This window comes from Pelodiscus sinensis, chromosome 1 (assembly GCF_052426305.1).
Source record: "Pelodiscus sinensis isolate ZL-2025 chromosome 1, ASM5242630v1, whole genome shotgun sequence".
Taxonomy (NCBI): Eukaryota; Metazoa; Chordata; order Testudines; family Trionychidae; genus Pelodiscus; species Pelodiscus sinensis.
This window is the reverse complement of record NC_143052.1, coordinates 89216672-89230041: the sequence shown is the minus strand read 5'-3', so window position 1 is coordinate 89230041 and position 13370 is coordinate 89216672. Positions and strand designations below refer to the sequence as shown.

Here is a 13370-nt window from a genome sequence, read left to right as displayed (position 1 = left end):
TGGTCCTCACCGATAGGTTAAGTTGCTGATGCTGCCTGTATCACTCACTGGTTTCCCTGGAGACTGGGGTGGATTTGGTGGATTCTACAAAGAAATAAATCAACTTGAAATCTACTGTTATATTTGTTCATTTTCGTCCAACATTTACTTTCTTCTACTGCCACAGACTCAGAACATAAGAACTTAAGCTCCTAAAACATCTCAGGAGCTCATTTATTGAAGCATACTTCCCCCTCTTATTTCATGTATCTTAATCTCACCTTCAAACCATTCAGTAAGGGGAAATCAAGGTCTTGAACTCATTTGGACTTTTAGTTTCCATCTTTTTCCTTGGTAACTTATTAGAAATATATTTTCTGGAATTAAATAGTTCTGCCCTGTTTATTCCTAATTTCTTCACTTTTTGCCCAAAATGTGACAAGAAAGGAGATGTTTGTCTGGATCTGTTCACTTGCTTTCTCTGCCAAAGCCCTATACTATGGCCTCCAGAGTCCTTCAACCTGTGTTCCAAGGTTAAAGAATCCTGCCCTCCAATTGGAGGGTTTTGCATCTAATTCCTCAATTTTTACATATGAGCTTGGAGGTCATTTACAACAAGGTCCCTTTATATTGCTCTAAATTGTACTTAAGACTTGTCTATGAAGAGTGGCAATGCACATGAGAGGGATATAATTTTAAAGGGCACCACCATGTTATGTACTAACTGTTCTACATAGATCCTGCTGGTTGATACTAAAAAATTTGAATGCATGTTAAAAACTCTTTAGAACTTAAACCCCCTCTAGTGCTCATTGCCACACTTACATCCACTCATTTTTATTCAGCCAGAGTGTGTAAAGAGGCCTCAATGGAAATCAGAACCAGGTCCTTTGAACTTTAATGAAAAGATGGAAACACTAGTCTCTAACATTACCCTGTGCTAAGTAAAACTTCTAAATTTCTTTGTCTCATACCCAGCACCCAGACCAAACTAAGGCAACACCCTTTTGCACTTTCTGCAATTAGCAGAGGTTAGAATTTTTCTCCATAACAGGGGAAACAGTTTAACTATATTTATATAAAGTTCATTTCCACAGGTTATTACTCAGATTAGTTCTCAACAAAAATTAAATCTACAATTTCAGTCCTTACTTCCTGTTTTTTCTTCAGGTCTTCCTTGGCTGCTCCAAAGCGTTTTGTCAATCTAGCAATTTTAGCCTGGTGGCAAGGGGAACAAGGGTGAGGGGGAGGGGAGAATGAAACCACAGAAAACATTAACAAAATTAGACCAATTAAAGACACACACTGAAATAAGTTAAATGCAATTTTAGAGTAAATAATCTTTTCCCTGAACCCTGGCACAACCTGCAACTAAAGAATAAGTCTGGACCATCTTCCCTCTAGAAATCAAACGACGATATCCCTTACCAGTGGTGATCAGGCAATATCCCCGCAACAACTAAAGAAACTACTTGAGTAGTATTAGGAAAATATTTACAACTATTTTACTGTGTCATGGATTATCATTTGGAAAAAAAACCCAACCATTATTTCTCTTTCTGCTCTTTACTTCAGCTCCCTCTTCAATTTATTTTGCCATCTCTTACTTCCTAGTTGAGTTTCTTTGCCACCTGATCCTTCTTTCCCCTTGAATATGCTGTCCAGATGCCAAGTTCTTTTCTCTTCTGGCGTAATTTTCAGACATCTCCTTTTACTCTGGACATACCACCTAAAGCCCATTCCATTTTTCTTCATCTTTTGGCAAATTCCTGATCCTTTCCAGATTGCAGCTTCTATATATGGCTAATTCTAGTGGCACCAGTAATGCTCCTCTCCTACAAAGCAGAAGACTTTTGCATAAACAGCTATGCAGCCAGGCTCTTCTTTGCAATGAAAAAGATAAAAATCCAAATGAAGCATTGGAAGTCAGGAGCCATCCCCAGAACACCTGCTGGCTAACAGTGAGCTCAGCAGAGTGTGATTTGGGAAACTCTGATCTAAAAAATATGGCTCAAACACCACACCTTTTATATATTTTTACAAGATAACAAGAAAGAATTAATAGGCTGCACGCTGTGTGCCATATATGTACTGCAGTTGCACCCAAGGATCTCAATCACAGATTACATCTACGCTATGCTAGGCTTTATACAAACGTTTGAAGAGATTATCCTTGCCCTAATTACTTTAAAATGCAAGCACGGTAACATGCAAAAAATCCACCGGTCACATACATTTTCAATGTATTAGAGAAATATATTACATAGGTAGGTGACTCAATACTATGGTGTTGGATATACTGAAAATGCCTTAGGTACAATAGATCAGTCTGTGTAAGGCTCATGTCAAGAACTTGAATGAACGTGTAATTCAGTAGCCTCGGGTTTGACAAGTTCTCTACTTGCTGAAGGAAGATCGGCACAGCTCAAAAAAATGTACACAGCAACACCAAACTTCCATTTAACACAGAAAGCATTCATTATTACAGAAGAATTCTTTAATCTGCCTTTAGGAAAAAGGACATGAACCAGTGTCTGGGGTGTTTCTTCATTTAAATATTCTGCCAACATGAGCCCTCCCCCCCCCAGCTCCCATTTTTTAAAATGGATTAATGTGACCACAAGAGAGACCTACTTCCATGCAGGACATTTATTTGAAGAATTTCTGAAAGTGGCAGAGCAGAGTAAAAAAGTGATTTACTAATGGCTAAAAGATTAGTTTATCAAAAGGAAGGACTTATTTTCTTCATAGTGAACTGTTGGTTATTCTTGCTGTCCAAGAGGATATAAACACACCTGGAAACAAGGTCAGATTGTTGGAACAGATTGGTGAAGGGGGGAGAGAGGTTTTGTTGTTTGCTTGTTTGTTTGAAAGAATCAGTTGACTGCTATTAGTAACGGCCAGAGGGTGCTACTACTAGTTGAGAAGCTAGTTTTTTAAGAATGCCATACTATGTTATGTAAAACACATAAGTACCTGTAGTTCAGTAAGCACCGTTTTATGCCTCTTGCTACATTCTATCTTCTCTACTCGTGTTTTCAGATCAGCCAAAGTCTTGTCAAATACAGCACACTGCAGGGCACTGAGTTTCTCCTCTAACAACTTTTGGACAACCTAGAAAAATATGCAAACATACATTACCAGTACTTGGGAGGCTGGCAATGTTTTTATGCATAGCACACATTCAGCATCTTGTCACATAAAAAGATTGATGTTGTCACTCTGTCAATCAAATAACCATATGATCATCAGTACTATGATATTTTAAGTATTTTTCTAGAGTTAAAAAAGGATTCCTCATCTTGAGGTTTAATAGATACAGATGGACACTCTGCCATTCACTGAATAAACTCATTTCTCTATGATTTGATAAATATGTATAATCCTACAACACAGTTTTTATAAGATCCTTAACAATGGTCTGAAAGCCACCATGGTAAAGTTTTGTGTAACTGGACTTCTCCTTCACCTTATTCCTGTCACCATCGAACTTGACATTTTAAAAACCAGAATTTAAGAAATTCTGTGGAAAAAACATGCCTAAGATGTTTCTCAAACAGTTTTCCCCAGCACAATGTCTCTATTCTCTCATCTGTAGAAAGAGAAGCTGTACAATAAATAGAATTTTTTGAGAGGTGTCCTTTCTGTATTCCACTTCTTCATATAGAGATTGACAAGCTCTCCAATTCCTTCTCTACTGTAAAACATGTATAAAGATCTGAAACAGAGAGGAGGGAGTAGAATACATACAAATATCAAATCTCAAACAAAGCTAATGACTGTTCCAGGTAAGTAACTCCTCTTTCTTCTTGGAGTGTATTCTTAAAGTGTGTGCTCAATGTATATTCCACAGTGGGTGACTGACAAGCACCATGGAGGAGGAAGGTGAGAGGGCCTCCATGGTGTGGATAACTAAAGGACTGCTGTGTTGAAAGTTGTGTTAGGTGCAGAAGCTTGTACGGAGACACTGTTCCCTGTAAGTTGAGTGTGTGGGAGGCCATCCAGGAAGAGATCTAAACAAAGCTCAGCTGATTAGCAGAGCACCCACAGCCAGCAACATGTGCTCCTCAGAGCACATAACAGAATTTATTCTGCACATGGATAGAAAAAATTAGAGGGAACGCTGCCAAGGCTTAACGAATCATGAAGGTATGGACTGAGTCCCATTTTGTAGCTTCAGAGATTTTAGTAAGAGGACTGTTTCAAAGAGAGGGTACCAGTGTGACCTTGGCCCTAATCAAATGAGCCTTCATCCCTCATGGAGAAGAGGTGTTTCTCAATGTTTCACAGCAAAATGTAGCTTGAAGTTAAGTCTCTGAGAAGAGATCACTTCCCCTCTCATCTGTTCAGCAAAGAATCTAAAGAATTAAGACAGTTTCTTAAAAGGTTTTGTTCTTTAGGTAAAATGCTAAAGCTTTACATGAAATGTAATCGCCTGTCCTCACTGATGAGCTGTGGTTTACAGAAGAAAAAAGGCATGTGAACTTTCTGATTCTGATGGAAATCTGAGATTACCAAGGAAGTATGTTTATGGTGACATCACAGAAAAAAACGTCCTTATGGAACACTGTGTATGGAAGATCAGCCATAAAGGTGTCCAGTTCACCTACTGTTCTAGTTGAGGTAATGGCAATCAGAAAGGCAATCGCCATACATCAGATAGGTGAGACAATGAGCATGAGGCCAGAGGTTCAAATGAAGGCCTCAATGTTGAGAGGACCAGAGATCCCATGACAGAGTGGGTTTCATCACAGAAGGAAAGGTTCTGAGCGAACCTTTCAGAAAATCATACAATATCAGGATGGGTGAAGGTGAAGTGGCTGTCTGTTTGAGGATGACAAGAGTTAATAGCTGCTAAGTACAACAAAAGGAAAATTAGAAAAATACCTGAAGTCTCCAAGGAAAGAACATACTTAATATTTAGTGACGTCAGAGTTCTTTGGTGTTATCTGGCGGTGCTAAAACCAGACCCAGAATCTTTTTAATGTAGCTGTGCAGCACTGTTTCATTAACTCCTTCTTTTATTATTGAGGATAGCCTAACTTGCTTCTGAACATGTCCCACTGCAATACATGACATGGGACGGTCACGTGGTGGGAAGACAGACTGGGATTCCTGACCTTGCCCCTATCCGGGGAAGAGACTGGATACAGATATATAGGCATACTGACACCTGAGGAATGCTGGGAACCCCAAATTGCCAAGGCTACCTGAGAGCAACCAGCATGCTTACCAATTCATCTTGCTTGATCTTCCTCAGAATTTGAGATAAGAAGGGAATGGGCAGGAAAGGGTATGTCAGGTATCATGACCAAGGAATTAGAAACATCAATTCTGAACTCCTGTGTTTACTGTGTATTTTCTGTTCTTTCCCATTGATAAAATACACATTGTACCACAGAATTGCTTAGCTTGCATTTAAAGTCTTTCAGAAATGTCTGCTGAGGCTGTGTGTAAGAGAGTTATGTATCTGCAGGATGTTCTTTAGTGGCAGAGTTATCTGTGGTGAATATAACAGTTCCAAAGACTGCCATCTTCTATATGCAGGAAGATTGCTCATGTAGCGTACTACTGTCATGCTGACTGACATTACAGCAGAGTTCATAGGAATCTCTGGCAGGTCTCACAGACTGCTATTTTAGGAGGCTCATGGGTATTCTGACCTCTGTGGGAATCCTAATGACACACCCAGGATTAAAGTCTTTTTGGAGGGAGGAAGGGGATAAAGAGGCCTCTCTTCCATACACACTTGCTTCCTTTTCTCCCTTTAGGCTAGAGAAGCTTGCATTCTGGTGGAGAGTGAGACACATTTGTCCATATTGTGTCTATTCTGTACAAATGGTCTGAAGCCAAGCATAGAGGTACCAAGGTGAAGTCTCACAAAAGGTACCATGCAGGTATGGGAAGGTATGTAACCTAGTATGATGAGAGAAGAATCGATGTTGTATCTGGGTATTCAGCCAGAGCTGAGTGACAAGTTCTTTTATGGACGGGAATCGGTCCCGAGGAATGCATGCTTTGGAAGTGAGTCTAGTGTTGAACCCAATAAACTCTATCGTCTACATGGACTTTTTGGATTTTCATGGATTCCCAATGAACACAGAAGACTGACCAGAGAAATGGTTGTGGTCTGTACCTCCTGATAAGATTTTGTCATCAGTAACCAGCCGTTGAAGTAGAGGAAAAACTGATGATGCAAAGCAGAAAGAATGAGCTGCCAGAAATCACTGTATCTTTCTGGATAATTTAGCATTACTGTAGGCTTGAAGGAGGCACCCTTTACTGTGTTTCAGACCTACCGTGAAACCTCAGGGCCTTCAATGTGAGGGAAAGCTATATGCATCTTTTGTATCACGTTTCACTGAACAGATATGACTGGCTTGCAAGTGATAGTTATTGCTATTCTGAACCAATTTGCAGATGAAGACATTGAGTTGTTTCAGATACAAGATAGGTTCTCATCCTTCCTTCTTTTGAGGAGATGAAAAAATATATTTCCAAGTAAAAATCCTTTCACCAGTGTTGAGGGAGCACCAGCTTTAAGGTTCATGAATGAAAGATGGAATTTAGTTCCAGAAATAATGCCCATGAGCTATTATTTTAGTACTTAAAATAACACCCATGAGCAAAAGTGGTTCCTGAAGGAGGGCAATGAAGAAAGTTTTGGTGGTAGAAGGGAAGGAAACTGGTAATTGGTAAGAATGATGATGAGGCCCTATTTGCCTATCATCTGTCAACCTTGGGAAAAACAAACTATAGTCACCACATTGGACAGAAATGATATTTGGTATAACTGACTACTTTCAAGGATCCCATAAAAATGTCTCTTAGTGGAGGTCTGGATTGGAAGCAGAAGATGGAAGAATGCTGTTCTTGCTCAGCTGCTCCCTTTGTTGTTTTTGAGTGTTTCATAGCGTCTCTGATGATAAAAATATTGGCTATACAGTTGCTGCCTGTGGAATTTTTTCCTTGACATTTGAGTGTAGTTTCCCTATAATGGCAGGGTTGCCCTGATGCTTTATGCAGGACAGTGTCAGGCACCATAAACCAGGAAGCTGTTTCTGTTGCATTGAGTAAGGTTTAGTGGGTTGAACTGGCAATCAATTGGCTTTCCTTAATGAGCGCCAGGAACAGTACAGCAATTCCTCACTTAACGTTGTAGTTATGTTCCAGAAAAATACTACTTTAAATGAAATGATGTTAAACGAATACAATTTCTCCATAAGAATTTGGGAGGAAGGATTAGATTCTAAGAAAAACAATTCAGCAGATGAAAGACAACACATACATTTACAGTTAGCAAAATATAATTCCGTACACAGAAATCATGATTGTAATGCTTGGTTGAGGTGATGAAGTCAGAGGGTGGAATATTTCCCAGGGAATGTCTTCCTATTAGATGAAGAACTAGCACTTGGCTGAGCTCTCAAGGGTCAACATGTTGTTAATATAGCCTAACACTCTTAGGGTATGTCTACACTACCCCGCTAGTTCGAACTAGCGGGGTAATGTAGGCATACCGAACTTGCAAATGAAGCCCGGGATTTGAATTTCCCGGGCTTCATTTGCATAAGCGGGGAGCCGCCATTTTTAAAACCCCGCTGGTTCGAACCCCGTGCAGCGCGGCTACACGGGGCTCGAACTAGGTAGTTCAGACTAGGCTTTCTATTCCAAACTACCGGTACACCTCGTTCCATGTTCCACGAGGTGTACTGGTAGTTCGGAATAGGAAGCCTAGTCCGAACTACCTAGTTCGAGCCCTGTGTAGCCGCGCTGCACGGGGTTCGAACCAGCGGGGTTTTAAAAATGGCGGCTCCCCGCTTATGCAAATGAAGCCCGGGAAATTCAAATCCCGGGCTTCATTTGCAAGTGCGGTATGCCTACATTACCCTCCTAGTTCGAACTAGGAGGGTAGTGTAGACATACCCTTAGAGGCAGCATAGACTGAGGCAAGAGAGGAAACAATAGGGACACGTCTTCACAGCAGGGCTAAAGACGAAATAAGCTATGCAACGTGAGCTACGTCAACTGCGTAGCTTAGGTCTAAATACTTTATTTTGGCTTTCGGTGCTATCTACACAGCAAGAAGTCTGAGAAGAGCACTCTTCCTCCCACTTTCCTTACTCCTCATAAAATGAAGGTTACAGGAGAGTTGGAGTAAGTCCTCCTCCAATTGGACTATATTTTGACATTATTTTGAAATAACTGCTTGTACTGTAAATGCAGACTATGTTATTTTGGAATAATATTAGTTATTCTGAAATAACACTGCTGTGTAGATGTACCCCAGATGCACAGCAGTGGTTGCAAACACTTCTTTGCCCATATGATGATGAACCAACTCTCTCCTCTATATTGCACCAACTTTCCAAAATGCCGAGGGTGTGCAGGTAGGAAGGAGTGTGTGGCACAGAGATTCACACAAAGTGTATTTAAGAGAGGCAGACAGAAATGTGCTTTGCCCTTTTAAGTATGCTGACCCCACTTCAAATATACAGTAAAACTCCAATAGTCCGGCACTCCTGATAGTCCAGCATCAAAATGGCAAGAGCCTAGTGAGTGAGCTTCGGCAAAAAATGAGTCACAAGGTAACAGTGGCAGCAGCTGAACTGAGCAAAAAGGGTAAAAAAGGCTTAAAAAAGCTAAAACATTACAGTATACTGTATACAGTATGTACAATAAAAAGGTTAAGAACACTTTATATACCGTATATAATGTATACAGTATATATATAACCAGTTTATAGTACCTCCTGATAGTCCAGCATATTTGATAATCCGGCACCACCTAGGTCCCATAGGTTCCGGATTATCGGAAGTCTACTGTACTTTTAAGTAGATTAGCTACTGGTTCTTCTCTGAACCTGCTGAATTTTAGCTTCCTCCCTCTGGTATCCTGATTTGTGGATACGTGGAATAGAGTAAAGGGCTTGATTGGGAGGAAGGAAGGTGGATATCCTTACATTAGCCCTCCTCTGCCCTCCCCCGCACCCACACAGCAAGCAGGAGGTTCTTGGGAGCAGCTCCAGGGAGAGGGCAGGAGCAGTATGGCAGTGTGGGTAGGGGCAGATGAACTGCTGTTGGACAGCTTCCTAGCTCTTTACAGAGAACTTAGGGGAGCAGATGGGGGACTACAGACCATCCTGGATCAAACTCCCATGGGGATAGGCTGCTTTTTTCAGGAAATCCTACAAGTAGTGGACAAAGCAAGCGGTCAAACAATGTTATAAGGGAGCACTGTGCAACTTTAAACAAGCACATGCTCTAATGGATAAGCAATGTAACAATGCAAACTAAAACAATATTAAGTGAGGAGTTATTGTACTATAGCCTTCTGTGGGAGCTTATCAGTAAATTATACAAACTTGGAATAACTGACAATCACATTTACACATTTTAAAGAACTGCAGGCCAATTAAAGTTACAAAAAAGGAGCTGTCTTCTTAAATACATCCAAATGTACAGCTTCCTTCTTGAAAGTGGTGGATTTTGACTGATATTAGTGCTTCTTCAATTCACTTTTTGGATCATTAAGTACCTCAGGGTTTAAAAATGTAAAAAAAATGTAGAAAAAATAAAATCTCCTTTGGCAGGTACAAAGTACATCTTTTCTGTCCTTTTTGGAGTAGATGGAGTGTGTGTCTGGGTTCTGGGAACACCACATTGATGGGCCCTGCACTTTGTAGAATGATGAGTTTGTAAGATGTCTTATGCACATCCTTAACAGGGATTTGGAATGAGTCAGATACCCTGCCTTAATAGGTCTCAGAAATGCCTGTAATCATCAGGGGACAATGGTTAGTCTGTTCTGGGTCCTCCTTCCTCCTCCTCCCTTGCTCCTGTAAGGGTTCCAATTCCTCTCTGTAAGGACAGGAACGCATGATTCCTCATACAATCACACCATCCCACAATGGCACACGTGTGGGTCCCATGGCCCCAGTAAGAGGGCACGACTGGTCTCAGCATCGGTACTAGGGATATTAGTGTATAACCATTTAAACAATTAACCAATAAGCCAAGACTTATTAGTTAATCCAAATGATTACACACAATCCTCCCCCTTGCTGGGAGAGGCAGGAGACGGTGCCATGGGGAGCCAGCTTTTAAGCGTGCTCCCTGCGTGTGCTGATTCCCGCAGAGCTGCCTCTTCCCCCCACTGCCTCCTACATAGGCTCCCCATGCAAACTGGCTTTGCAGAGATTGTCCGCCCCCCCCCCCGCCCCGTATCAGAGGCAACAGTGGGAAGGGAGTGCAGGATGCCAGCGCAGCCTCTGTCCGTGTGGCACGTGGGCCCCCTGCAGACAGGGGTTGCTGCTGCCCCAGTTATAAGTAGCAATGTAAGGCAGCAAGGGGGAGCCAGTCTGCGTGAGGAGCTGATTTTTCAACTGGCTCCCCTCATGGACTGGCTCTGCCTGCCACTCCTGCCCCTGATACAGAGGCAGCCATGCGAGGTGGTAAAGGGCCCCCTGGGAGCGAGGCCGGGAGCCAACAGCCCACTGGCTGCCATCCCCAGGGAGTATTTTAGTAATCATGTAATTGTTAAAAGGCAGCGTACCCACTAAGGATGATACCTAATGTTTATTTTAATTCATTTTTTTGTTTTTTTTTATCAATGTCGAGCTCAGGAGAGTCTGGATGCTCTATTTGGGCTAACTTCACATTTTGTTGAGGGTTGTGGTCAAGATTCTCTCTTAGCTCCATGGCAGCACAGTCCCGCAGCTGCTTAATCAGCCTTGAACTCTTTGCCTCCCGACATATAGGCCTTCCTGCCTAACAGGTCCATGCGCTTAGCATCCCTGTTCTTAGGTGTAGCGCCTGGCTGGCCCTGCTTCTCCCTTTGGTTCACGGCCGGAACAACCAGAGACCCTGGGGGTGGGTGAGAGAAAAGGTAGTTGTTCCCTTCCTGGGATACAAAGTACTGGCGCTCGGCTCTCTTATCCGTTGGTGGAATTGTTTCCCCCATTCCCACTGATTCACCAAGTGCTTCTTGTGAGGATTAGATCTGAGGGACTTCAAGGAAGATGATGACATCCTCAAATTTAGTTTCTTTCCACCAGATGTGGAGAGGTGTAAGGGACTCCTGTCCTATCACAGGTAGAATGTGTCTCATCAGAGCCTTTAGCGCCAGTCAATCAATCAGTCTTCAGAATGCAATGGTACCACTGGTAATAGGTACTTGGTGCTTCTCTTTTGTTGGTACCATTAGTGGTCCTGCACTTTTGCTCTTAGGAGATGGAGATTGTGTGTCTTGTGTGCTACTGAGCCTCCTGAACCAGGATATGGAATCTAACTTGACTTAATGCCAGGGAAGAGATCATCTTCTTGGAAGTAGACCTGAAGAGGGATTTCTCTCATCTCTTATGAAGAAAATCCCACCTCTTCCGAAGATGTTTGCAATCCTCCTAATGTACCTTAGTGGAGGAGACATTAGTTATACTTCTATCAGTCCTAGAATTGGAGATCATCATGCTTGGAGGCATGTTCTCAGTGCTTCTGTCCATTGCTTAGGGGACAGACTGGAGCCCTGTTGTGGAATCCATATGAAATTTTCAGACAATATTTTCACAGGCTTGGCAAGTTCTGCTGAGAAAAGATCAGCATATCCTGTATATTGAGGAGACTGCCCAAAGCAGCAGAGAAACTTTAGGTGAACAGAGATGACTAGGAAGGCAAAGAGCAAAAGAAACAATTATTGATTCCTGGGATCTTGGGCACACTAGCCACCCGCAGGAGAGGGAAATGAGCTCCTTCAACTCCTAAACTTGTCCTAATTTGCTACAAATTTTAAAAGTATCTATGGGTATGTCTACACTACAAAGTTAATTCGAACTAACGGACGTTAGTTCGAATTAACTTTGATAGGCGCTACACTAGCGCTCTGCTAGTTTGAACTTAATTCGACCCAGCGGAGCGCTTAGTTCGAACTAGGTAAACCTCACTGTACGAGGACTAAGCCTACTTCGAACTTACTAGTTCAAATTAAGGGGTGTGTAGCCCCTTAATTCGAACTAATGGGAGACTAGCCCTCCCCAGTTTTCCCTGGTGGCCACTCTGGCCAACACCAGGGAAACTCTATTGCCCCCCTTCCGGCCCTGGACCCGTTAAACGGGCACGGGCTGGCAACGGTGCCCGTGCCAGGTGCAAGCCTGCCAGCACCCAGCTAGCAGACCCTGCACCTGGCATGGCTCAAGCCAGCCACCCGATGCTCCCCAGCCCTCCCCCTCTTCCCGGGACCAGGCTGGCAGCTCCCGGGAGCTTGCCCGGGACCGCAAGAGGCGGGCTCCCGCCTGGTCTAGTGCAGACATCGTGGACTTCGTCCACAACCTCCGCACTAGGCACAGGAAAGTGGCTGTCTAGGGTAGGAGAGCTGCCAGCCTGGCCACCCAGGAGCAGGTGTGCATGAAAATCAAGGTGGTCCACTGAGACCCCCCGACCCTGAGCTTACAATGGCCGTCCTGGGTCAGACCAAAGGTCCATCTAGCCCAGTAGCCTGTCTGCTGACAGCGGCCAACCCTAGAGACCCTGGAGGGGATGGACCGAAGACAGTGACAAAGCCATTTGTCTCTCCAGCCTTCCACAAACTTTGGGCAGGGACACCACTCCTACCCTCTGGCTAATACCACTCCATGGACCCAACCTCCATCACTTTATCTCACTTCTCTTTAAACTCTGTTCTAGTTCTAGCCTTCACAGCCTCCTGCAGCAAGGAGTTCCACAGGTTGACTATTTGCTTTGTGAAGAACAACTTTCTGGGTATGTCTAGACTACAGGGTTTTGTCGACAGAAGCTTTGTCGACAGATACTGTCAACAAAGCTTCTGTCGACAAAGAGCGTCTAGACTACATCCAGTTGTGTCAACAAAGCAAGCCGCTTTGTCGACATAACAGTGTGGACGCAAAGGACAGTGTAGATGCAATAATGCCTTCTATCAACAGAACTCTGTCGATACAAGGCGTTATTCCTCGTAGAATGAGGTTTACATACGTCGACAAAACTGCTGAGTTTTGTCGACGTTATGTCGACATAACTCAAAGGCAGTGTGGACGCAGGTATAGTTTTGTCGACAAAAGTCCACTTTTGTTGACAAAACCCTGTAGTCTAGACATACCCTCTGTTACTAGTTTGAAGCCTGCTACCCATTCCTTTCCTTTGGTGTCGTCTAGTCCTTCTATTATGGGAACTAATGAAGAACTTTTCTTGATGCACCCTCTCCACCACACTCATGCTTTTATAGACCTCTATCATATCCCCCCTCAGTCTCCTCTTTTCTAAACTGAAAAGTCCCAGTCTCTTTAGCCTCTCTTCATATGGGACCTCTTCCAAACCTCTAATCATTTTAGTTGCCCTCCTCTCTTCCCCTCTCCCACCTCCTTTTCCCAGTCTCCCTGAGTT

The 13370-nt window shown here is 43.0% G+C and overlaps 1 protein-coding gene across 13 annotated transcripts in view; it reads right to left on the bottom strand.

Moving 5' to 3' along the window:
- ATF7IP (activating transcription factor 7 interacting protein) overlaps positions 1–13370 on the bottom strand; it is a 170038-nt gene that overhangs the window by 66862 nt on the left and 89806 nt on the right. For all 13 annotated transcript variants that reach the window (XM_075935155.2, XM_075935151.2, XM_075935167.2 and 10 more), the window contains 3 exons: positions 2956–3093; positions 1132–1197; positions 11–84 (listed from right to left, as the gene is read on the bottom strand). In XM_075935155.2, coding sequence (XP_075791270.1) covers positions 11–84; positions 1132–1197; positions 2956–3093 — 278 coding nt within the window. The remainder of the gene's footprint in view (positions 1–10; positions 85–1131; positions 1198–2955; positions 3094–13370) is intronic.